The 27,297-nt window shown below is 37.4% G+C and overlaps 1 protein-coding gene across 2 annotated transcripts; it reads right to left on the reverse strand.

The window, feature by feature from the left end:
• Positions 1-11,160, reverse strand: LOC140880192 (replication factor C subunit 1). Of its 2 annotated transcripts, XM_073284407.1 has the most exons (24): positions 11,065-11,092; positions 10,580-10,631; positions 10,328-10,374; positions 10,021-10,146; positions 8,928-9,515; positions 8,783-8,850; positions 8,468-8,543; positions 8,328-8,389; positions 8,092-8,237; positions 7,380-7,531; positions 7,109-7,297; positions 6,900-7,021; positions 6,611-6,818; positions 5,783-5,836; positions 4,992-5,161; positions 4,553-4,643; positions 2,661-2,842; positions 2,324-2,363; positions 1,658-1,782; positions 1,318-1,390; positions 1,141-1,233; positions 808-1,054; positions 445-504; positions 1-334 (listed from the first exon to the last, which is right to left on the reverse strand). In XM_073284407.1, the coding sequence occupies exons 3-24, from the start codon at positions 10,328-10,330 to the stop codon at positions 174-176; spliced, it is 3,036 nt and encodes a 1,011-aa protein (XP_073140508.1). In that variant the 5' UTR covers positions 10,331-10,374; positions 10,580-10,631; positions 11,065-11,092; the 3' UTR covers positions 1-173. The 2 variants fall into 2 exon arrangements, with proteins under 2 accessions (XP_073140508.1, XP_073140506.1); XM_073284405.1 differs by lacking the exon at positions 10,580-10,631 and having other exon boundaries at positions 11,065-11,160.
• Positions 11,161-27,297: the final 16,137 nt, after the last annotated feature.

Consider the following 27,297-nt stretch of genomic DNA (forward strand, 5'->3'; position numbering starts at 1 on the left):
TTGAAGTCAAAAAATCGGTTTCTCTTTCAAAACGATTCAGCTCAACAAAAAAAAAAGTAGCAAAGAACATCTTACACCACTTCCAAACCAGGAACTTAGACATCTAACAGGGGAAATGAAACGGGTGGTGCATACACTGTACGAGTTCTAAATGATTGTGGCGATAAAACATTTCATCTCTTTCTCTTGGAACCGGAACCAGAGCCTCGTCCTCCTTTCTGGTCCGAGGTAGCAGCAGCAACACCGGCACTTCCTTTACCTCTCCCTCGTCCGGCGGGTGCCTTTTTTGCACTTGAGTTTCCTGAACCCTTCAACTCCATTTCTACTTTGATTGCTAAAATTAACAAAAAGTAATAATAATTATAATAAAAAGAATACAACAGTCCACAAAAAAAAAGATTAGATCACAGGGGAATATAGTTTCTTGAGAAAAGTGTCACCAACCCTTCGAATTAAGACTCCGCAGATCTGATTCCACCTTCTTTTCGTCATCAGAGGAGTCCTCTGAAACAAACCGTAGGCAACAAAGCATTAATAGTCAGAACTGATTATTAAAACAAAACGATACATTTGCTCAAAGCAGATTCCTAAAATGTGAAATGATACTGAAGACTAAACCACCAAACTACACTGTTCTAATAAGTACAAAAAGTGATTCAGGACTCGCGTTAAAACACTGTATTTCTTTAAAAAGGGTGTGATTTACAAAGTAATTAAACCAAAAGTATGTTTTATCAACTCCGAAAAAATAAAGATCAAATTGACTTTAATCAATACATCATCTCTAGCATAACAGGGAAGACATACCTTGGTCCCCAGTATCTGAGAGGATTTCTTCTTCATTTTCTGCAATTTCAGCAGCATTTTCTTCAACTAAGGCTTCTTCTACAGGTTCCAGCATTGCTGCAACCCGTTTCTTAGGAGCCTTTTTCATTCCAGGAAGAGTAATAAAATCTGCTGTCTTAATCACACGCGATGAGCTGCCTTTGTTATAAGCTCGTGTCAGTGCAGCTTTTACAGCAGGCTGTACGCCATCCATTGGATTTGGGTGTCCCTTGTGCATATACACGGTAAGCCAGATGAGCAGCAGCACATGCAAAACTATGTTAGGTGGAGATGAGCAGTAAATTATAGAAAAACCTTAAATTTTGATAACTCGATGATTGTATCCAAGTCTTCCATGTTAATGGAGTACAGATCCATAAAGTCGACAACTTTCTCAACAGCTTCATCCTGAGAAATATTTCACAAAATAAAGGATGTTAAGAAATAACGATATCAACCTCTTGCTAGAAAAAAGGGAACAAAAAAATCAACCTTAGGTAGCACTCTCAAAGGATCAGTCAACTGTTTCAGGAGAAGAGTGTGATAGTCCAGTCGCAAAGTTGCCCTGCCATGATGAAGGCAGTAGCATAGTTAAGGAGCACAAATAAAGAAAAATTAAAGAAGGTAAAGACGAGTTAGTTTAAGCTAAACTGCCTTACCCTTCATTTAGATTTTTTTTTTATAAAAAAAGAACTGAAGGGATGAAAACTGAAAAGGCATTGAAATAATAATAAAGATGGCCCAGAAGATTTCTAGAGACAAAACTTAGCCAAAATATAGAATGATCCAAGCAGTAGCCATAGAGTCAGTGACACAAACACAAAATATGTACCTTCCTAAATTAGATTCACGAGATGAAAGAAGATGAACATGCAGGTCCTCTAAAAGTCTGTTATTCTTCCCGGCAGTAGAATTTTTTCCCAGCCATCCACCAAATCTATTGAAATTGCGTTCTCCCTGAAAAAGTGAAAAGAATAAGAATGATTGTACCTTCAGAACAGAGATATTACTCTTCACATTACGCAGGCTGAATTCAACAGCTGAAAACTTTCTCAAAACATGATATAAAAAATGCATCGTGGAACCAAATTTTTTGTTTAGAGCCTGACGTTATATTCCCTGGCCCTCACTGAATCATGAATTCAGTAGACCGTCAAAACAAATTTCGGTAATAGGGTCAATATGATTCTCATATAGAAGGAATGATATCAAAAGGATATAAAAATGCTCCTGAGCATGCTTATCAAACATGCAACACCAGATTGGTAAAATGACATTCAATAAGATTTGCTGAAATAAATAAATAAAAAGTCAAGAAACTTAAGAATTCAACTTTTGGAGCTCATGTTACTTCTTAACATTAAAAAATTCTTCATATTGATTGTCACGAAAGTTTTGGAAAGAAGTTAAGGTGATGAATTATAGAACTAAAACTAACCACGCAGAACAACCTGTTTTGTAAAAAATGCACTAATATGCGAAACTGTAATCAAATTACCTGCTCAAGTATTTCCCGTTGCCCATGTAACAGAGCTGCACTGGTTCAAACAAAATGAATTAACATCAGCACTATCATAATGATACCGTATCAGAGTTGTAGGGGAGAGAAATAACTCTTCTTTTTATTTAATAATTCATGAGTAATACATCACCAATTATATAGAGGGGAACAAGAAAATGGAAACAAATAATTGTATATCTCCTAATTCATACTATTGTATCTACGAATTTATTATAATTCCCAAAATCTGAAAGTTTACGAAAAAATATCCTCCCTTTTTTAACATACAGTGATAAGGAAAAACCAGCTTAAGAACCCAGCATAGAAAACTTACGGAATTATACAAGATGCAAGAGAACCAATCTGAGATAGCTGCCACTGACGGTATCTTCGAATTTGGACATTAACAATATCACCGTCAGCAATCGATTCAGCAGCACGAGCAAGTAGACTCATTCTTTTCAGTTGGTTATCATCTTTACCAGATGAACTTGGCCTATAATTGATATAATTTTCCTGAAAACAAGGCAATAAGAATCTAGATAGATGCTCATGTTAACATTCATCCCAGGTGAAAAGTACTAGACACGTTAGTCAACTAGGAGTCAGCTATACAATATTTATAGCGCTCACATTAACATTCAGCCCAGGTGTGAAGTACTAGTATTCTATAGTTGACTCCTAGTCTTTCACTATCAGATAGGCATTAGTCCCCAACTATAAGAATTAAGAAGTCGGCTATACAGCTCTTTCATTAAATTTATTTATTGTAAATGGCACAAGTATTCTAATGCATCCATTGCAGAAATAAATCTATTTCTCATCCATAGGATAAACATATTATTATTAATAATGAAAAATGTACAGATTTGCATCCCTGTGCACATCCATTCCACTACTGTCTTCTGTGCATGCAAACTAAAACAGCTGACTGAACATCTAAAACTACTAAATACCGGGAATTGGGTGCACACTGCACAGCTACTAATTCCAGAATAAATGGAGCAGAGATCATGATAGCCGAGGCATAGGGAGGGAATTGGGAGAAAAATCGGTATTCAAGATAGATTGCAAACAAGACAAGCAAAGCTGAGAGCTCAAGATTTATGACATTGGATTCCGTTTATTGAGAATTAGTTTATGTTCAAGCTTGAGGTCACCAGAGCAAATGCAAACACCAATGGAAAAAGATAAAATATAGATGATAATTTCATCAGAACTCCAGCAATTTTCACAATAAAAGCACTGTTTTAAAAGGCGTAGCATTGGCCTGTAGGGTTTTCGTCCTGTGATAGCGTAGCGTAAATAGCGCAGCGCATAGTGTAAGCTATTTGTGCACGTCAATTATTTAATTAAAAATATACTCATATAAGCAAATAAGTGAGATAATTAGTTATGAAACCATATAATCTAGAAAGTCTTACCACTAAAACAACATAATCTGAAAATAATCACTATCATCCAACTCTATGTTGCAATCATTATCAAGATTATCTAGGGTTGGAATCGTGAATCTGGAAAATGGAAGTTGCAGTTTGAATTCTGAATCGGCTCTAGGTTTATTCGCTTGAGGAGTTCTGAATCTGTAGGGCTTGCGATTTGTGAAAAGCGTTGTGCGTTAAATTGTAGGTCAAATAAATCAATTATGGGCTTTTATTTATGGGCCCATATAGTGTTGGCTATTTGGGAAAAAGGCGTGATAGCGCACGCTATTTCCGGTAAGGTGCGCCTCACCAGCAAATAGCGTGCGCAATCTGTGCAAATCGCTAAAGGCCGAGCGCTATGTAAATTGCGCTATTGCTCGCTTTTTAAAACACTGAATAAAAGTCATCAATATAAATTTGGTACACATTTCCTGAAAGTCACCAAGGTTTTGCAACCCCACACATACACAATTATGCACTATCAAATATATTGTGCACAGATCATGCAATTATTTGAAGGAAAACTACAAATGAATTATCTTTCCATCAAATCCAGTGGCTCGAAAGATGAGAAAAAGGAAGAAGAGGCCAGCGGCAGAGAAAAGCACACACTAAAGAAAAAACAATATATTTTAGAGGTATCAGAAGACAAACATCGCTCCAGCTTCAGCATTCTTCTTATGCAATATCTTTTAAGTTTTGACAAATGACAACCATTTATCCATTAGCCTCTAATGCTGTCCTCCGCCAATTATCGAAATTTGATAATTTGTAGACAATGAAAATAGTTATCTGGCAATACCTGAATAAGAAGTGGCACCAGATCGGGATCACTCATGCTAAGGTCAATTCTCTCATCCATTCTCAACTTCCCGCCATTGAAGCCAAATAATCTGTATAAACAACATAAAACTTATCGTCTTCCAGGAAAAAGTCAGAAACTTACAAATCATTAGAAGCAACCTCATTTACTAGACATATCGAATGAAAAGGCAACGGATACGACACCTTCTCACACTGATAGACAAGGAAAAATTGACATCCATACACAAGGGACTAATAATTAGCAGACAGGTTTGTGAGTTATTCTGATCCCTAATCAGAATATATAAAGGAATTCAACTGGAGTTATTTCCACAAAAGAAAATACCATTAGAAGGCCAAAAACATTATGGAGTAAAGAGTAGCAAAATAACATCTAACAAACAATTGAAATTCAAACATCTAAAAGAGCGTCATACTTATCAACAGCTGTGAAGGGGGAAATATCTTCATCCTTGGAACTGTTTTGAAGGCGCTGTTTGATGTCATCAAAATTAAGGACTGACAAAGAGAGACTCATATACTGCAACTGGTTCAGGGCCATTCGCATATCTCCATTGACTCTTTCTGCAAGTTCCTCCAGCGCAATCTATGATTGCAAAGCATCTTTTTTTATAAGAAACGAGATCATATTATATATATATAAAGGAACATGTGATAATTACAAAAAAGCGGATAAGATATCCACAGACCCTTAGTACCCAACAAACATCGACAAAATATAATAACACTCCAATGTCTGACTAAATCTAGAATCGAGAACATAGCAACTCTTTATGATTGTAAAGCATCTTTTTTTTTTTTTTGATAGGAAACTAGGATTGTAAAGCATCTCAATCAGTAACATAAGTAGACAGTAACATAAGTAGACATGCAATGATTTGTGGCAAAAGTTAGATGGTTTCCAATTTAAGATTGCTCCATCACCCTCCTCTCCCGCCTCCCAAAAAAAAAAAACCAAAAAAAAAACACAGAGCCAGAGGAGAAGAAGAGAGGGGAAGAAAGTGTAGTGGAAAAAATATCATTGATTCATTCATCCATTAACACTCGACCAAAATGTGAGTTCAATATCCTACAAATATCTGCCCAACTCAAAAGAACATGATGAAATGAGCACAACATAGCAAAATGGAAACATTTAAAAAGGATAAGAGCGTTTAGAAAGTTAAAGCATTAATTAATATAAAAATTCATTCATAAAAGATTGTACCTCATTAACTTGGAGGTGCTCTGCATTTGCTATCTGTGACAATCTTTTCGCCATCTATCAAAGCCATCACCATGACCATCAAAAACTTGAATGAAATAATTAAATGCCGAAATAGAAACTCAAAAGATTGGCACCAAATAGGTTCTGGATCACTGGCCGTCATCATTTTAACCAAAAACTAACCCAAAGCATATAAGAGTGAAGAGTTTGATGATTCAGGGACAGGGGATTGTGTTTGAATATCGATTCAAAGTGCCTATCAAGTATATAAAACAAAAGATCCTAGTAATCAATACATTTTCGTGACAGGAAGGCCATACACATTTAGTCAACAGAATCAGGCTTCAGATTAACTCACATAGCACCATCAAACACCTTCAAATGCTTCTCACTCAAAGATGAGAAAGTTCAGGTTTCCTAGCCAAGGCAAAGTTAGGCCTCTAAGGCCCGACCATTATATTTGTACTGATTAAATTATCAAAAATGAATTCTACAGGCAATTTATAATATTCTCTTATTATTGAAAAATGCACTTCGATGTTATTTGGTTAGACCAATGCCAAAATCGATGGGAAGTAATATACTTGGTCATGAGGACCAATTTTTGAATTACAGGATGACATTGACAATTTGTTTTTAACAAAAGTCAGAATAATAAAGAGAGTAAAAATGCACAGGACTTTTTTCCACCCAACAGGAAACCTTGCCAATCATATCCATAGCTAGCCCCAAACCAAAATCCAAACATGCAGTATTACAAAGCTAGAAGTCAAAGATCAGCAATGGTACATGCACATTCATGCATAAGATGAATAGACCAAAAGAGACCTGCTGCTTTGTTGGTTTACGATAGCTAAGGAGTAAGCAGTAGTTCACTAGGCTTTTAAGTTTCTGGCTATAGCGATCATTACAGATGCATATAATAGGAATTTTTGAAATCTTGATGCTGGCAATAAGATCCGCTATTCCACCTCTATCTCCAGCAGACATGCCATCAACTTCATCCATGATGAGAACAGTCTTTAGGTGCTGAGAGCTGTAATAGCAGTAAAAAACATTAAAATTTTAAATTACACCTAAGTTACTTTCAAATGCAAGCATACTAGTAAACACCGACCGTTCCATGTTAGGATTCAAGCCTTCATTGCTAATAAGCTCTTTGATAGAATTGGAAGTACTTCCACCAATTCCTTTCTGAATTTTAGCATCAGCCTTTCCACGACTGTCACTTGCATTAACCTGAAGGCAATGAACACAGTCAATTTATGCACCAGCATGGCCAGACTAACTTTAAAACAAAAGGGTTAAATTGACACAAATACCAACCTCAATTGCACAGAAACCAAGCATCTGACTAACCAACCTCGCATATGTTGTTTTCCCAATGCCTGGCGTCCCACTCAACAATACACACTTTTTAGCACCAGAATCATTAGGCTTCTTTCCTTTTCCTTTTTGTCCAGAGTTAAGGAATTGTTGATTCCAGTTTGCAAGCCAATCATGAAGCTGTTTCACCTGCATTTGACCTGCTATTGTCACTAATAACATACAGATAGAGACCTTCACCTCTCAAGAAAGATGAATTAAAAATGCATACCAATGACTGATTCCCAACAATATCATTGGGAACCTTTGGCTTATATTTTTCAGTCCACGGCAACAGATTTTGTGTGGTCGGTAGTTTGGAATGAACAGCAGCAGATGTCAAACCTTTGGCATCCTTGCTTGCGGCAATATGGCCAACTTGTTCTAGCAAAACCATTGTAATGCAACAAGTAAAAATTAATATAAAGAAAGCACATAAGAAGTAACAATAACAAAACAAAAGAAGAAGAGTCAAAGGTTGTCAGCTTTCAGCCTTTCACTCCTGAAGGGTAATTTACTGTTTAAAACTAGCTTACTGAAAGTTGAAACAGAATCATAACTGAATAAAGATCTTATACCTAGTCAAAAAGGAAACGACATGATGTTACAATCCATTTGTTGAGGATTTCGCTCGATAATTTTAACATTTTATCCAACCGTCAATGAACAGTAATTCACCAAATATAGCAGATCCAAATCAAACATATTTTCATGAAAATACGACCATGACATTCATTAACAAAAAAAAAACTCGGACATAAAAATGTAAAAGGAAGCATCTACTCAAGTACTCACATTTACATGCCCACAGTGAAAAAGAAAAAAGTGACCTTTCGTTTGACATTGTGTGCTGATATCATGCACAACAAAGTAAGTTAATTTCTGCTGGCAGCTTATGAAAACACAGTAAATGATCAATCTAATTGTGGTTGATGGAAGCATACTCGATTGATCTGGCTTTTGAAAGTTCTTTTTGGTAGAAGATGGTGCAACCTTATCCACTGTCTTCTTTGTTGCTTGTGTTGCAGTTCCTGAATTATTTGATGCCCGAATCATGTCAAATAAACCATCCTCCGTGAGAAAGGCGGTGCTAGGGAAAGATAAATTTTGTTAAAATCAAAAAACTGATGGAGAAAGGTGAAAATGTCAAATACATAGCAAATAAAAACAAATAACTAACCCAAGTTCTTTGGCCTTCTCGGACTTCCGTCCGCCAATATCTTCATCACATAGAAGATAATTCTGTAAGAGCACAATAGATTATTAGCTGATAAAATCATGCCATGAATAAGTAGTAAAAATAAAAAGTCAACAATTCACCGTCTTTTTGCTGACAGATCCAGTAACACGCCCACCATGACGCTTGATCAAATCTTCAGCTTCTTCTCTTTCCAAACTGGAAGAAGAAAAGCACAGAAACAGCATGTTTAACTAAGTCGATGATAATCAAAGCAGAGATAGAGAAGCAGTGCACATCACAAACAAGTGCAATTAAGTGTTTGTGAGCATGCAACCTTGAAGGCACGCGCATTCACTCACACAGGCTTTACGGCTAATACGGATAAGTAAGCGATTACACATGCCAGAACCAGACATGTAAGTACTATAAGTACAAACCCGATGAGATTCGATTACCTGTCAAGTGTTCCGCTGATCACAAAAGTCAAACCATCTAAACAGTTAGAAGCACCTTTGGGAACTTCCTGGTGAACAAGAAACCATACCCTGTCAACAAGTGGCATTTTCCAAAAAAAGGTTTTAAGATTGTCTAAGTTCTCACCTTCTCTCCTTTATGAGGAGGATCTTTCCTCTCCCCAAAGTTCACGAATCCACCCCTACCTCCACCACCTCTACCTCTCCCACTTGCTGGAACACCTCTTCCACCACGGCCTCTGCCACCAGATTTTACAGATTTAACATCCTTATCGTCGACATCCTCTTCATCGCTTCCGGTAACATCCTTACTTTTTGCCTTTACTGGAGTGGCTGAAGAACCTTTCGCACCACGACCCCTTCCAGCAGCATTTGAACTCGGTTTTATTTCTGCATATTCATCGTCATCACTTTCTACACCAAACTTTCGAGAACCAATTCTCTTCTTGCCAGGAGTGGTACCCATTTTACTCTTCCTTGAAGAAGATGAGATGAAATCTCCGTCTTCATCGTCGTCGTCGTCGTCGTCAATCTCAATTTTTTGGATTTTTTTCTCAGGTGGAGGCTTTACATCTTTAGACAACGTACCACCATCACCTCGACCCTTCCTTTTTGTAGAAACTTCCTTGGCACCCATCTCATCTTCTACATTTTGTTTATCTTTAGCAAAATATTTGCTTGTTTTCCTTCTACCAGGAAAATCTTCTCCTTGTGCCTAAGATCCGCCAATAAAAGAAAACATGTAATGTGTGTAGCTGATTTTTCAATTTCATATTCCTGACCAAATAAATAAACTGCATAAATAAAAAGATCTAACTTCTAAGATATTGATCCATTGATATCTGTAACTTGATGGGCTCTTTAATCCATAATGTTGTTTGTGTCAACATGCTTCACCAGTTTGTGTTGCTTTTTCTTTAATGCAAGTAAATACAACCCAGCTATTCTATATTTCCACCATATAAATCCTTCACATACAAGTTTTTTTAAATAGATACATCAAACAAAGCACAGTTCCAGGATATATGTTTCTTTACACAACCATATCGATAATCTTATCCTAAGATGAGAATCGTTCGTTATTTTTGCATTTACCAAAAAAATAAATCAGCATTGAAGAATCAATAATTGCATTTCCTTAGCATAAGAATCCAGTTAAAATGTAAATTAAAATCAGGAAAGTTAAAAAAGGAAAATAAGATAGTTTCAGAGAGCGAAACCAATTTTTCAGGCTGCGGATTGACACCAAGAGGTTTCTCAGGAGTCAAGGGCTTAGCTGGCTTCGATACATCGCCGTTTCCGGCACCTTTCTCATGTTGCTTAATGAACCATTTCCTTATATCTGACTGTGGTGGTTACAAACTATTATAATGAGAAATGAAAAAACGAAATACTAATATAGAAAATGGGATCATATCAAAAAAATTAACCCCACAAAATATGCTAAAAGATGAACAAAAAACTATGGCTGTGCAACAAAGGTACGTGCATGTTGTGTGTAATGCATCTATGTAAGTTGGAACTTACCATTGGTAAATCTTTCGCTGGTTTATTCACTGGCTCACTAACATAATCTGGAACAAGGGAAAAAAAACTTATATTTGTAGTGAGTAAACCTAAAAATATCCAAAATCAAGAAATCAACGAAGTCTGTTCTGAGGAATTAGTTAGAGGAACAAGATGCTTAGGAAATTTTTGCAGGAAGATTTGGGTTTCACCCATCGTTTTGGGGAATATTCCAAAATATAATCCGCAGACTCTTCATGATTAATACCCCACCTAGCCCATTTTGAAAAACTGGCGAATCGGCCCACTCTTTAATGATTCAAAACTGCAGGTATGAAAAAAAAACCAAGTTGGCTCATATGCCGTTTCACTTGAAACCTGCCACTACCAAACTCAAGCTTTGACATGATTGTTGGAAAGCTTGAGACCCGGTTCACAAGCTTCGTATTTATCACTGGAATTTTTTAAAATAATTGATCATCTCATATATGATACCTTCCTGTACTCAATTCTAAAACTTGTCAACTAAAAACTAACCAACCGAAATTCATGACCTCAGACACAAACTCGGCCAAAGCTCGAGTCTTATGCAACCCTAATCAAAACCCACGAAGCCCATTACTGCATAATGAATGTAACATCGCAGCAGCACACAAAAACACAAAGTCGAATATGTAAATGGTGATAAAGCGGGTCGAATGATAATCATGAGCGTGCGAGAGTGCGAGTGCATGCGAGTGAAGGAGGGCAGAGATTACCGGAAACCGATGACCAATATGTATGCTGCACCGATCTGCACACGGAGTGAAGAGGGTTTCTCAATAAAGAAGCGCGAGGCTTGAATCGGTAACGCTTGTTCGATTGATTTGAGTAAAAAGGAGATATCGGCGTTAGCATTGAATATTGGGCTTTAACGGGCCGAAAAAATGCCACAATGTATGATTACAGGGCCAAAAAAAAGTATATATTTAAAAAAGGGCCGGACAATGTTTGGGCCTAATTTAAATCACATGCAAACAAGAAAAATTAAATCCCAGCCAATTTATCAAAATTATTTGATTACTTTATCTACTAATTATACTTATTTGATTTAGGGTTGAATTTTACAATTAGGGATGAATGAGTGATGAGTGATAGATGTTAGGGTTGAAGTTTGAGAGCCCATTAAAATCAAATACTACTGCAATTAGTCAATAATGTTAGAGCAATGCTACATAAACAACGAAATTTTTACAATAATTTTTACACCACACAAAATTCAATTATCAAATCTCATGATACATTGAATGCAAAATCTCACGATATAATATCAAAATCTTAAGAGATAATAGCAAAATATCACGACATAATTGTTGTAAATATCGTTGTACGATATTTTGGTTGTACATCTAGTATTATTCATAATGTTAAGAGGGTGTTTGACAAAGCTTATTAAAAATTGGAGCTTATAAGCTGGTTTATGAGTTTATAAGTTGTCACGACTTATTTTAAAATAAACGGTTAAAGTGTTTGGATGAACTTATTGTAAACGAATTAAAGATGTTGATGTGTTTGGCATTATAAGATATTTTTATTGTCAAAATTACAAAAAAAAAAAATATAATACTATGAATTTTATTTAAAAATAGTTTTAAAATTTTATCATAGGTATAAACCTATATCACAAAAAATATATATATTTCATGTTTTAATTTATAAAAATTGATATTCTTTGAAAATTTTATTTTTAAAAAATATTTAATATTTAAAAGTGAGGGACATGGTGGGGATTTATGAAAATATAGAAGGCCGTTTTGAATAGTAAAATTTTAAAATAAGATATTTTTTAAAAAATTAGGATCACCTTAGCTTTTTAAAAACAGTTTATAAGTTGTCAAACAAATTATTTTGACCACTCATAAGTTTTTTCACCAAATATTATTGTCAAACAAATTAAAAAAGCTTATAAACTCAGTCAAACACCCTCTAATTTCATAAAATGAGATTAGGTTTATTGAATATAGCCTTCTGGTTGTGTTATTGTTATTATTTTTATTCAGTGAGTCTTACTTGAGGCGAGGCGTGAGATCGGTCGGTCCAACTTGTATTTACAATGAAAAGTAATACTTTTGGCATAAAAAATAATATTTTTCATGGGTCGAGTAAAATAGGATATCACTTTCACAAATTTGATTCGTGAAACCGTTTAACATTTGTTTGTTTTAGATTTTAGATATAATTTGTGTTTTGTTGTTGTATGTCGGGATTATTAATTATTTATTTGGAGGAAATGCTCACACACTCTCTCGTGTTGTTGGAAATGTGGAGACATATATGAAAATAGAGTTGGGATAGAGTCGGGACCCGTTTCGTAACCCTTCTACCCAATTTCCGTCCCGATAAGAATTGAAAAATTATTTTTCTCACGATCTCATATCCGAAAAGTATCGTGATCCGAATGTTCGGGTTCTCGAACATTCGGGATCCTGCCGGGTCGGGAAGCGAGATCCCAAATAAATATTTTTTCATAATTTTTTGAGATTCTCAAAAAAGTTATTGGTACAATACAAATAAATTAAAACAACTTATTGGTTCATAATCATTAAAAACTAAAACATCTTAGTACTTTACAAATAAACTAAACACAATTAATCCAAGCAAATCCAATCCAAAAAATAACATATCAAGTCATTGTATCATTAATGGTTAAACCATTACATCAACGAGTCATTCTTCCACCATGAAACCATTTGAGCTTACACTTGACGGTGATGCATTACTTGTACTTGTGCACAAAGGTACCTACAAAAAACAAATATCATTTAATCATAATATATAACAAAATTAAAATTTACAAATATATACCTGAATCAGAATCTGAAATTACATCCTTCATTCCTTCAATAGAAATTATCCACATTAAATTTTGAATTTTTTCCTTTGAATTGAACTCGACATTTTTTCTCTTCAGAACCAATTCATATATAGGTAAAGTAATGAGTTTCGTTCCAGATTCTTTTATAACAATACGTCAATTTATTTTTGAGTTGGGACTTAACTCCTAGAATACAACCCCATAAGGAATCCTTCCTCAAAATCATAACTAAAAAACCCGAAAGAAAATCAAATGACCCAAAAACTTACGACAACAGAAAGTATAAACAACAAGAAAACGACAGAGCCGCAGTATTCTCGGGTTGTTTTATGAGTAACTAGAAATGCAAGCATTACATAAAACTCAACAAATTCAACAAGAAATCAACTTAAAACTCAATCAATGTAGTAATCCAACCCGGATCCACTATTAATCAGAGTTTAAAGCTTAATTAAGCATGCAATTAATACTAATCAGAGAAAAGTTGCAGAAATTAAATAAATACTGGATCGGCGGAATACAACCGATTAAATAAATCCAATATACATCTCAATCGAATTAAAATACAACCTAACAACTAACCACGCTGCCTCTATGGTATCTGACTACTCCGAGTCTCTGGGCGCACTACCTGCACCTGCTTCGTCGAATGGGGTGTCCAGAAATACAGAAAATGCCGGACATGAGCGACTACGCTCAATACAGAAGCAATGATATATAAACAAATATGATGCATGCAAATGGATTTAAAATCCAGTAAAACAAGTCTGCTCAGGGGAGCCAACGAATATACAGTATCGTGCTGGATAGCTAGTCCGCGGGGTACTCGTATATTCCCCTATCACCGTAGCGTCAGTCTCCGCCGTCGCGGCGTCTCTTGGTGATAGACCAAACCATGGGGGCTGAGCCTCCCCACTTGACCCACATCTCACGAGATGCTGTCGGATATAAATTATGCATATGCTAAAGCAATAAAACATGGTATATACAAAGCACATACAAATGCAACATATAAGATCATATATCATGACGGCTATCTCGGTCAGTATTTACGTACCTTTCTAAGGCATTCCTAGAAGTATCCATCTAGGTTCCAAGCCTACCATCCAGTACTACAATTCTACAATGCAAAATACTCATGCATCACTAAACATGTTTAAAAAGCCTTAACTAAGCTAATAGATATTCTTTAATATTTTTAGAAAGTCAAAGCTATACCTGCATCCGTCGTCAGCCCGCTGATGGCGACTGCTCCACAACTTGGGCACAACTCCGCTACTTATGGTTTTCCAGTAGGATGCCTAAAAATCACTAAAAGCCTAAAATACTAGCTAGAATTGGAGAGGGAAAAGGGACTCGGTGCACTCCAAACTGAGTCTCTGCACCTCTATTTATAGAGCAAGTTCGGACAGTCCGATCCCACCTTTGGATCGTCCGATCTCTGCATGTGTGACATGTGTCACTGCCAGCACTTTGGACTATCCGAAGATGCACTTTGGATCGTCTGATCCCAATATTATGTCATCCATGACGTCACCAATTCGGACACCTGGCTTGACCCAGTTCAGATCGTCTGAACCCTTACTTCGGAGCGTCCGAACTCCCACACCTAGCCAATCAGATTTCATTTCGTATCTTATCTTATCCTATGGAGATCGTATCGTTCGATCCTATTCGGATCGTCCGAACCCTGCCCCTCCGAACTCTACCCCTTCGGACCGTCTGATCCTATAGTTCGGACTTTCCGATCTCTCCGAGAGCTTGGACTCTCCCGGCCATTTTTAAGTGTTCTAGATTCATTTTTCAAATCCTTAGACCCGTTTGGAAATTTTTTTAATCATGTTTTATCTAATCTAAACATGATTACTTAATTAATTACCACTTAATCGTAAATTTTGGATACGGGTCACTACAATCAAACCCATAAAAAAATCAAAGTTCTCGTTCAAGCATAGAAATCCATATTGAATACTCGAAAAACAGGACCTCAAACCCAAATTCTTAAAAAATAAATGAAAGAGTCGATGATGATGATGATTATTATTATTATTGTAGTGACCCGAATCCAAAATTAGTGATTGAATGGTAATTAATCAAGTAAACATGTTTAGAATTGACAAAACATGATTAAGGAGTTTCCAAATGGGAATAAGAAGTTTAAAATCAGATTCAAAACGTCTGAAAATGGCCCGAAAGGTTCCAAATAATCGGGTGGATCTAGGGGTGAGCAAAATATCGGTCAAACCGATAAAATCGAAAAAAAATTTAGAAATTCAATTCGGTTGATCGGTTAATGTTTTTAAAAATATCGGTTTAATCGGTTCGGTTTCGATTTTTATAAAAAAATATCAGTTGAATCGATTAAACCGAAATTCATTTATATAATTAAAAAAAATTGGGCTTTTCAAAAAATAAATATTGGGCATTAAATATTAACTATAATTATTTATTTATTTTTGAGTTTTAACTAATCCAACTATGTTTTAAGTCTAACCCACCCAACAAAAAAACATCTCATACTTTCAAAATATATAACCTAAAATTTATTTTTTAAAAAAGTAATAAGAAAACTTAAAAATTAAAAAAAAAACAAATAAAAATTGGTTAGTTCGATCGAAAACCGAAATAACCAATTTTTTTTCGTTTCGATTTAGTCGGCTTTATATACAAATTCAGTCGGTTTGGTTTTTACAAATATCGGTTCGGTCGGTTCGGTTTTGACCGATTGCACACCCCTAAGTGGATCGGAGGATTCGAACCCTAGGATCGGAGGATCCGAAGGGTAGAGTTCGGAGGCCCTGATCCAGTTCGAAAGTGCAGAGATCGGACGATCCGATTTGGGCTGGGATACCGAACCAAAATACCAACTTTTCGGGATACCGTGCCGAAATGTTTTTGATATATAGACATTTTTTGGGATGTCGAATTTTTTTTCGGTATCTCTACGATATCAATATGAATTTTTTTCATACCAAATTTCAGAATTTTGATATCGGTACCGGTATGAATTTTTTCATATTAATATTTTTGATACGGTATACTGAACCCACCTAGATCCGATCGTGAGTTTGGACGATCCGAACTATTGGGAGTTCGAAAACATTTGTTTGAAGATATGAGGGTTCGAGGAGATCGGATGATCCGAAGTCCAGGTTCAGAAGATCCAATCTCCATTGGATAAGATAAGATAAGGGACGAGATGTGATTGGCCAGCTATAAGAGTTCGGACGATCTGAAGTAGGAGATCGGACCATCTGAATTAAGCCAGCCAGGTGTCCAAGATGATGTCATCATAAGTGACGTCATAGATGACGTATTATTGAGATCGGACGATCCGAAGTCCAGTTCGGACCATCCGAAGTGCTGACAGGGACATGTGTCATGCATGCAAGTTCGGACGTTCCGACTGGGGAGATCGGACCATCCGAATTTCGGCTACAAATAAAAGGTCCGAGAGACTCATTTGATGCACCCCTCAAACTTCTTTCTCTCTTCTTTTACAGAGTATTTTAGGTGTTCTAGTCACCTAAGTGGGTCCAGGATTTGGCGGAATCGTCTCTGGAATAGTAGCGAAATTGTGCCCATGTAGTAACCCAGATTCCATTTTAAGATAATAATATGTTAAACATGATTTAGGGTTGATAATTAACCAATTCCGGGGCTTAATAGGACTTCAGAATCAAGAATTGGATTTTTTTTTCTGAGCCAGTTCGGATGGTCCGAAGAGGACTTCGGACGGCCCAAACTCAGCACACCGGGGGCTCCGAAGGTGAGCTTATTGACTTCGGAGTTAAGGCAAGTTCGGACGATCCGAATTAGGATCAGACGGCCCGAACTTCACCTGTGCCAAGTAGGCAGGATTACTCAGCCATGGTTTTTGACAAGTGTCGAATTTAGGACACTTCGGACGACCCGAAGTGGTGATCGGACGATCCGAACTCGACGTGTCTCGCATGTAGGCAGTGAGTTGGATCGGACGATCCGAACCCCAGTTCGGAGGGCCCGAACTCGACCAAAAATTTTCCTATAAATAGGACTCATTCGATTTCAATTTGAATTACAAATTTCCGAGTTTTCTTCTCCAGTTATATAGTGTGAGTTATACACTTGAGGGTCCTATCGGTTATAATCGAGGTTCTGAAATAACCAAGGTGTGGTTATAGTCATTCGGGACCAGCGACTCCAAAGGGATATCTACGGATGAAGGTATGGTTCGGGAATCTATTTAAGTTTTGGGAGTACTTATTAGCATAGTTAAGGCTTATAGAACTTATGTAGTGATACGGTGAACTTTTGAATATAGGCTTGGAACCTAGGATCTACTATACTTGAACTAGCCTAGAGGTACGTACACATTGACTGAGATTACCAGCGAGTATACATGTTTATATGTTGCATTTATTTGGCATTATTATATGGCATGATATATGATTTACCATTTTCCATATTCATATGTCATGTGCATATACGCGTTGAGTCTATACCTTGTTTTATGTGATTATAGAGCCGCTCAGCTCTATACTCGATAGTCTGTCACTGAGAGTACCACGACGGCGGGGACATGTATGTCTGACTACTCTGGTGTACTAGATGAGTGTGGTTGCACCCAGAGGTTGATCCGTGTGGTGGTAGCACTCATGTGGCACCGGTACTGAGCATGACTTTTCAGATGACCTTTTACTAGTCATCATGTTGCATGCATTATATACATATGTTTACTCATGTTTATGTACTGGGCGTTAGCGCTCACGTCCTAGTTGTTATATTGGGCACCCTATTCCACGGGGTAGGTCGCAGGATGGACAGAGCTGGTTGTTCAAGGCAGGACTAGGGATCAGGAGCCTTGAGGAGTTTATTATACAGCAGGATTCGATATAGCTGTATAATGTTTACTTTTAAGTTTTTCGATATGGTTGTATCACTACAGTATTAAGCCTGGATATATTTTACTAAGCTGATATGTAATTTATGGATTATGTTTCCGCACGTTTTACTCTGTTAAGTATTTTGCTGTATTAAGTTTAATGCATGCTATTAGTTGTCAGTTAGTAGGTGATTCCATGCAGGGTCACAACATTTTTTTGGTATTTCAACATGCATAGATTTTGGAAATTAGTACTTGGGATTTAGTTTAGTCTTTAGTAATTCTTGCGCATTTGGGATTTTAATGTGCAATTCTTTTCAGGATATGGCTAACGAGAGTCACGGTAGTGTTGGCCAGGGAGGTGGTCATCATCGTTATCATTGCCATCATGATAATCGATATCGTCCTCATGAGGGTAGACGTCGTTACTCTATCAATAAGCTCATGCAAGAAGGACTGAAACCCTTGTTGGGAGGTAAGAATCCTGAACAAGCAAGAGGCTGGATGTCTAAACTTGAGAGTGCTTTTCGAGCTTTCGATTGCACTGAAGAGCAGAAACTGAAAGTTCTAGAATTCGTTCTAGAGGATCGAGCACGCTTATGGTGGGATGCCAAAGCTACTCAAGCACGTACTGAGAGAGGACAGGTGACTTGGGGGGATTTCTGTCAGCAGTTTTAGAAACTGTATTTTCCTCCAGCAGTTCGACAAGCACGATCTATGGAGTTGCTGACTCTTAGGCAAGGATCAATGACTATTGATCAATATCAGCAACGATTTCTTGATCTGCTACCTTTTAGTTTTCATATCAATGGCAGTGATGCGTCCAAGTATGATATCTTTCTGCAAGGCCTGAATCAAGATATCTACTCACAAGTTGTCGTATGTGATAATCCGACATCTTATGAGACTTTGGTGAACCGTTGCCGTCAAGTGGAGAACAACAATAGGCGGGCACTGTTGATGATGCCAGGACAGCCTAGTGGATCTCTTGGGCCTAGGGCTCAATCTGTTGTGCAACCTGGACCTATGTCTGCTTCTACTACTACTTCGTCTGGTTCTCGTGGTTCACGAGGTACTTTCCGTTTTGGGAAGAAGAAGAAGAAGGAGGAGTTTTGCAGTCACTGTGGTGGGAAGCATCCTGCAGCTTCGTGTCGGAAAGCTACTGGTGCTTGTTATATTTGTGGTGAGCAGGGACATCTGCGTAGAGATTGTCCTCAGTGCATGGGTTCTGCTAGTGGATCGGGATCATAGGTTGGATCTCATGCTTCTACTTTTTCACGCGCCTCAGGCTCGATTTTTCCACCCCATTTTATGCGTTTTAGAGTCCTAAAAATCATGATTTTGATATTTTAATGTATTTAATTTTTTTTTTTTTCAGAATTTCAATGAAGAAGTTTAAAGTTTTCAAGGTCCGAAACGGACGAAATGCCTCACGTGGATCGGTCAAGTTATGTATTGCATGATTATGTGATTTTATCATGAAAGCTAATTTCTCATGAAATGTTTTGAAGGAATTTAAACATGTAGCATCACGAGAAATTTTATGAGCATGTTACGAGGGTTATGAAAATGATATGATATGATTTGATAAGATGAATGATATGATACATGAAAAATATTTTGATGAATTATGCGTCTTGTGGTGATTATATGGGGTATGCACTTCGGGATGAGCTCCGGAGCGGCTATCCAAACATGGCTCACGGGATGGTTATATGGGGTATGCACTTCGGGATGAGCGCCGAAGCGGCTATCCAAAGAATGAAAGTTTACGGGCATAATGCCATATGCTTGTTGATCAACAGGAAACCATGAATGACTCGTTATGACGGTTACCACACTACTCATACTTCATCACCTCAAATATTTTTATGTTATGTCTACATCAAGTTATGTTTATTGCATGAAAGTTTAAGTTAATGTTTTTCTTTTAAAGTAGAAAATCCTTTTTTTGCCTGTTCTTGCTGAGTCTTTCGACTCACTATACTTGAATGGTGCAGGTAACGATTTTGTGGATGCTTATATTGATGATTATGTGACCGGACATGAAGAAGAGGCCGGGGTCGGTCCAACGGGCAATGCATGAGTGTGAACGCTTTAGCTTGGGAAATGTTTTAAAAATATTTGTTTTATTTTTTTATTTGATGAGAGGCAAACAAGTTTAATTTTCTTTAGTTGTTGCTGTGTTATTTGTCAAGAAGAATGATGAATCGATGCGATTATGTATTGATTACAGGCAGCTGAATCGTGTTACCATCAAGAATAAGTATCCTTTGCCGCGGATTGATGATCTGTTCGATAAATTACAGGGTACTTCTGTTTACTCGAATATAAATCTGAGATCTGGATACCACCAGATGTGGGTACGAGACTCAGATATTTCTACGATTGCTTTCAGGACCAGATACGGCCATTATGAATTTCTGGTGATGCCATTCGGTTTAACGAATGCACCGGCAGTTTTTATGAATCTGATGAATCAGGTATTTCGATAATATCTGGATAGATTTGTCATGGTCTTCATTGATGATATTATTGTCTATTATCATGACAAGAATAAGCATGCACAGCATCTGAGAATTGTTTTACACACGTTACGAGATAAGCAGTTGTATGCGAAATTGAGCAAGTGTGAATTCTGGCTTGATCGGATAGTATTTCTCGGTCATGTGATTTCTAGTGATGGAATATCTGTTGATCCAAGTAAGATAGAGGCAGTGCTGAACTGGTCTCGTCCGACGACGGTTGCTGAGATTCGAAGTTTCTTGGGTCTAGCGGGTTATTACCATCGGTTCATCGAGAATTTTGCACAGTTGGCCAGGCCTTTGACACAGCTTTCACGAAAAGATATTGCCTTCATATGGTCCACGGATTGTGAGGAGTCGTTTCACGAGCTGCGTAGACGTCTTACTATTGCACCTGTGTTAGCTCTACCTTCTGGATCAGGAGGTTATGTTGTCTATACTGATGCCTCTGGTCAGGGGTTAGGATGTGTTTTTACACACCATGGACATGTTATTGCCTATGATTCTCGACAGTTGAAGATGCATGAAAATAATTATCCAGTACATGTCTTGAGTTAGCCGTCATTGTATTTGCACTCAAGATTTGGAGGCATTATCTTTATGGCGAGAAATTTGAGATATTCACGGATCACAAGAGTTTGAAGTATTTATTCTCTCAGGCGGAGTTGAATATGCGACAGAGACGCTGGATGGATCTTTTGAAGGATTATGATTGTGAAATCAAATATCATCCAGGTTATGCTAATCTTACTGCTGATGCCTTGAGTCGGAAGGTGAGACTTTCTGCACTTCAGACTAGTGAAATATCTCATTTGGTTCAAGAGTGTTGTTCATTGAGTTTTACACTCAAGCACAAGAAAAGAAGAAATGGAATTCGTTTGTATACTATATTATCTGAGCCAGCATTGTATTCTCGGATCAGAGATGCTCAGATATCTGATGTTAAGACTAAGCGTTTGGCACGTCTAGCCAATGGGGGTAATACATCTGGATTCCATTTTCAGGCAGATGGTTTATTGTGCTTATCAAATCGAGTGGTTGTACCTGATGTTACGAAGCTCAGGAATGATATTCTATCTCAAGTTCACATGAGTCGATTGTCTGTTCATCCTGAAAGCATGAAAATTTATAAGGACTTGCGAACCAGATTCTGGTGGAAAGGGATGAAGCGAAGTGTATATCAGTTTGTTTCAAGATGTTTGGTTTGTCAACAGGTCAAGGCTGAACACCGACGACCAGGTGGATTACTGCAGAATCTTGAGATTCCCGAATGGAAGTGGGAGCATGTGACTTCACCCACTTGCCTATGACTTCACGTCAGTGTGATGCTATCTGGGTCGTTGTTGACCGTTTGACGAAATCAACACATTTTATTCCTTACAATCGGGAGTATTCTTATGATCGCATGGCACACTTATATATCCAGGAGATAGTGCGATTACATGGGATTTTAGTGAGCATAGTTAGTGATAGAGATCCGCGATTTACCTCACGTTTCTGGGGTAGTTTTCAGCAGGCGTTGGGTACCATTATGAGTTTGAGCACTGCATATCATCCGGAGACTGACGGGCAGTCAGAGCAGACGATTCGTACGTTGGAAGATATGCTCCGTTCTTATGTCATGGATTTTAGCTTATCTTGGCAGGATCAGTTACCTTTGATCGAATTTGCCTACAATAACAGTTATCATTGTAGTATTGATATGACACCTTTCGAGGTATTATATGATCGACGGTGTCTTACTCTGTTATTTTGGGATGAAGTCGGGGAACGACAAGTCGAGGGTCCTGAGCTGGTGTAGCAGATTGTAGACAAGGTAGATTTGATCAAGCGAAGGATCAAAGCTGCTCAAGATAGACAAGCCAGTTATGCTAATATTCATCGCAGGCCATTGCAGTTTGAGCCTGGTGAGTATGTATTCTTACGAGTATCACCTTTCAGGAAGGTAATGAGATTCGGTGTGAAAGGCAAGTTGTCACCTCGTTTCATTGGGCCTTTCCAGATACTGGAGAAGATTGGAGATGTTGCATATCGTTTGGCGTTACCACCATCTCTTTCCAGTATACATAATGTTTTTCATGTATCGTTACTTCGACAGTACATAGCTGATGAATCTCATATTATCCAGCATACTGATATTCAGCTAGAACCAAATCTGTCTTTTGTTGAACGACCACTTCGTATCCTAGACATGAAGGAGAAAATTCTTCAGAACAAGACTATACCACTTGTGATGGTACAGTGGCAGCGCCGAGGCATTGAAGAAGCAACTTGGGAAACCGAGAGCTATATGCGGGCTGAATATCCTGAGTTGTTTGCTTTGTAATTTTGATTACCATGTAAAGATGTAATTACAGTTGTTGTAATAAAACATGGTTTGATGTTTCATATTGTTATCTTGATTTGTCTTTAGATTTTATTTCGCGGACGAAATATCTAAAGGTGGGGAGAATGTAGTAACCCGGATTTCATTTTAATATAATAATATATTAAACATGATTTAGGGTTGATAATTAACCAATTCCGGGGCTTAATCGAACTTCAGAATCAAGAATTGGATTTTCATTTCTGAGCCGGTTCGGACGGTCCGAAGAGGACTTCGGACGGCCCGAACTCAGCACACCGGAGGCTCCGAAGGTGAGCTTATTGACTTTGGAGTTAAGGCAAGTTCGGACGATCCGAAGTAGGATCGGACGGCCCGAACTTCACCTGTGCCAAGTAGGCAGGATTACTCAGCCATGGTTTTTGACAAGTGTCGAATTTAGGACACTTCGGACGACCCGAAGTGGTGATCGGACGGTCCGAACTTGACGTGTCTCGCATGCAGGCAGTGAGTTGGATCGGACGATCCGAACCCCAGTTCGGAGGGCCCGAACTCAACCAAAAATTTTCCTATAAATAGGACTCGTTCGATTTCAATTTGAATTACAAATTTCCGAGTTTCCTTCTCCAGTTATATAGTATGAGTTATACACTTGAGGGCCCTATCGGTTATAATCTAGGTTCTGGAATAACCAAGGTGTGGTTATAGTCATCCGGGACCAGCAACTCCAAAGGGATATCTACGGACGAAGGTATGGTCCGGGAATCTATTTAAGTTTTGGGAGTACTTATTAGCTTAGTTAAGACTTATAGAACTTATGTAGTGATACGGTGAACTTTTGAATATAGGCTTGAAACCTAGGATCTACTATACTTGAACTAGCCTAGAGGTACGTACACATTGACTGAGATTGCCAGCGAGTATACATGTTTATATGTTGCATTTATTTGGCATTATTATATGGCATGATATATGATTTACCGTTTTTCATATTCATATGTCATGTGCATATACACGTTGAGCCTATACCTTGTTATACCTGATTATAGAGCCGCTCAGCTCTATACTCGATAGTTTGTCACTGAGAGTACCGCGACAGCGGGAACATGTATGTCTGACTACTCTGGTGTACTAGACAAGTGTGGTTGCACTCAGAGGTTGATCCGTGCGGTGGCAGCACTCATGTGGCGCCGGTACTGAGCATGACGTGTCCGAGTAGATACTGTTACTTTCTCTCGAACCATAGTAATATTTTTTTTTGATTAAATTTGAATCATTTATTTCTCTTGTTTCTTTTAAAATTTATTGACTATTCATTTCCTACACACGTCTTTTTTTAGGAGGTCTACAGTTTCAGATGACCTTTTACTAGTCATCATGTTGCATTCATTATATACATATGTTTACTCATGTTTATATACTGGGCGTTAGCGCTCACGTCCTAGTTGTTATCTTGGACACCCTATTCCACGGGGTAGGTTGCAGGATGGACGGAGCTGGTAGTTCAAGGCAGGACTAGGGAGCAGGAGCCTTGAGGAGTTTATTATACAGCAGGATTCGATATAGCTGTATAATGTTTACTTTTAAGTGTTTTGACATGGTTGTATCTGTAACACCCGGAAATTTTAATACGTAAATTCGCATGCATAATTAGGGAAATTAATTATTTAAAAAAAAATTTATATTTGGGTAAAATGACATTTATGTGTTATTATGTGAATTATATGCATGATTTAAATTTATTTTATCATTTAACCCGCAGTTATTGTATTTTTAGATTTTTGAGAATTTTATTGAGTTGATCGCGTAGACGGGATCGAGGACGGACGAGATACCAACTTTTGAGCCAAAAATATTTTATGAGTTTTATGAGCCTTAAGATATTATTTTAAGGTATTTTTTCAAGAAAATTTTAGTATTTAGTTATATATTTATTTAATAATTGATTTTTTGCCAAAATAAGTTATTTTATTAACTTTTATTAATATTTAAAAATCCCTCAAGTCTTAATTTCGGGATAATGGTTTTAGTATCAGATTATTATTAATTTTAAGAGTTTTAAAGATTTTGTTTAAGGTATAATATATTTATTTTGAGTAATATCTGCTATTAATATATTATCTCATATAATTTAAACCTAAACCTACCCTACCCTATCCCCACTCAGCCGACAACTCCCTTCCCCCTCACCTCCATTCTCACGCTTCAACAGAAACAAGCAGCCACCATAGCCGATCAGTTTTTCTTTGAAGTTTTCGGTCCGTTCGTCGTCCCGGAGACCCGTACACGCGATATTCTTCGTCAATAATTTAAAAGGCATGTCTAAAACTTTTATTTGGCCACCTATGAGCTATTATTCATGCATGATATTTTTATTTCAGATTTTTATCATGAAAACTTTGAATTTATGCAAGCATGTACGGTTTTGTTGCATGGTTGATGGTTAATGGTCTCACTCACATTTTTCCTAGCATGGCTCGGTCCAGGGCTGGTGACTCACTGTTAAGGGGTGTCTTAGGGTCCCTAGGAGTCTAGTGTTCAAGGTGGCTTGGTTGTTAAGGGCTGGGAAATCCATGAACGATCGGTTTTGTGTTGGTTGCAAAGCAGATTACGGTGGTTTTTGGGATTCCGAAAATGGTTCGCTAGGGCTGTATAGGTATCGGGTTAAAGCAAGGGATGGCTCGTTGGAACCGTATTGACGTTGGCTAGGTCGAGGCTGTGGAGCTCCGGCCGGTGGGTGGCCGGAGCTGGCCGGCAGCAGGCCATAAAGGCCTGCTGCTACACGACCGAGACCTGCACAATTATGTGCAGGTCACATATGTGGGGAAGGGGGCTACGGGTTGGGGTTTTGGGTGGATCCGGGTCGGGTCAGGGTAGTGGGTCGGGTCTGTAGGGTATTGGGTCGGGTCAGGTGAGTCCGGGTCCGGGTTAGGTGGGCCGGGCTCGAGTGTTTTTAATGTTTAGGTGTTTAATGTTTTAATTGGTTTTTGGGCAAATTAATTAGAAATAAAATTATTTGGGCCTCCAAATAATTTTATTTGGTCAAAATTATTTTTAAGTTAGCCCGATGATTTTTATGGGCTTGTGGGCTCATAGGAATTTTTGGGCCAGTCAGTGATTTTATTGGGCCAGTCCAAGAATTTTTATAAATTAATTAGTTAATGGGCCTAAATATTTTTAATTAAGCCCAATAATATTTAAGTAATTTATTTTAGTTAAAATTATAATTTTTAAATTTATTTATTTAATCATGGGCTTTAAGTTATTTAATGGGTTTTAAGTCAGTTAAGAGGCTTAGTAGAGAGACCAGCAGTCTGGACCAACCCATGAAAAATAACTAAGTCCGGAATATATATTTAATTATTTTTATGCATGAAGTTTATTTTAAGTATAAATATATTTTATTATAAAAAAAATTAATTAAATATATATTACGGACATATTTTCAATGCATGCATACATGAAATAATTTTATGATGAATGTTATGTGAGCAGAAAAATATTTTTATGGAAATTGAAGTGATGTGACAGCATAGAAGTGGTTTTACCACTGACACATAGGTAGTTCTACTACCGGCATAGAAGTGGTTTTACCACTGGCACAGAGGTAGTTTACTACCAGCATAGAGATGGATTTATCCACCGCCACGTACGATGGTTCTTTAGACTGATCAGTCGGCACAGTTATTAGTCACATTCATGGATATGACCATACTCAGTTTTTATGTTTATGACATGCTCAATTATGTTATGTATGATGAAGAAAGTTATGTTATGTTTATGATTTATGATTCAGCATTTATGTTATGAAAAATGTTTCCATGCATGCTCATGTACATGTATATTTATTAGTATCTACGTGATGCATTATTTTTTAACCTTGTTATAAAGTATTAGACATGTTGAGCCCCTAGGCTCACTACGCTTATATGGTGCAGGTGAGCATGATGACATTTATGTAGCTCCTACCGGTGGTGAGGACGTATGAGCTCACGGAGCAGTGGACCCCGTGACCGTCGCAGTTATTTAGTCTATTATGATGGAATTTTGAAACATGTTTTATTTTATTATTATTCCGCATATGAGATTTTTCAGCAGCATTGTTTATCATTTTAAATTGATGCATGAAACATTTTTAAGGATTTATTTATTTATTTAATATTTTTCAGGTTATTTAAGAAATATATGTTATTTTTATATACATATATGTATGGGCGTATATGTATAGTATTATTTTTTTCGAAAAAAAAAATGGTTTTTCCGCATTTTATTTTATTAGTACTAGGCGTTTTAATTGGTATTAGAGCGCGGTTCTTGGAGGGTGTCTACTGTCACGTGAAGCTCAGAAATTCTGCTACCGGTCTGTAAGTTTTAAATGCTTTATTAAGATTTAGAAGGAGCTTATGTATTAATTTTAAGTATTTC

The sequence above is a fragment of the Henckelia pumila genome, chromosome 2, assembly GCF_033568475.1.
Source record: "Henckelia pumila isolate YLH828 chromosome 2, ASM3356847v2, whole genome shotgun sequence".
NCBI classification, from domain to species: Eukaryota; Viridiplantae; Streptophyta; class Magnoliopsida; order Lamiales; family Gesneriaceae; genus Henckelia; species Henckelia pumila.

What these genes read in the sequence shown, in the direction of transcription:
- LOC140880192 (XM_073284405.1), bottom strand. An exon ending in GTAAACCAACAAAGCAGCAG is followed by an intron (nt 5,837 to 6,610) that starts GTCTCTTTTGGT and finishes TGGCTTTGATAG; the next exon opens with ATGGCGAAAAGATTGTCACA. An exon ending in CTCAGATACTGGGGACCAAG is followed by an intron (nt 505 to 807) that starts GTATGTCTTCCC and finishes GGTTTGTTTCAG; the next exon opens with AGGACTCCTCTGATGACGAA.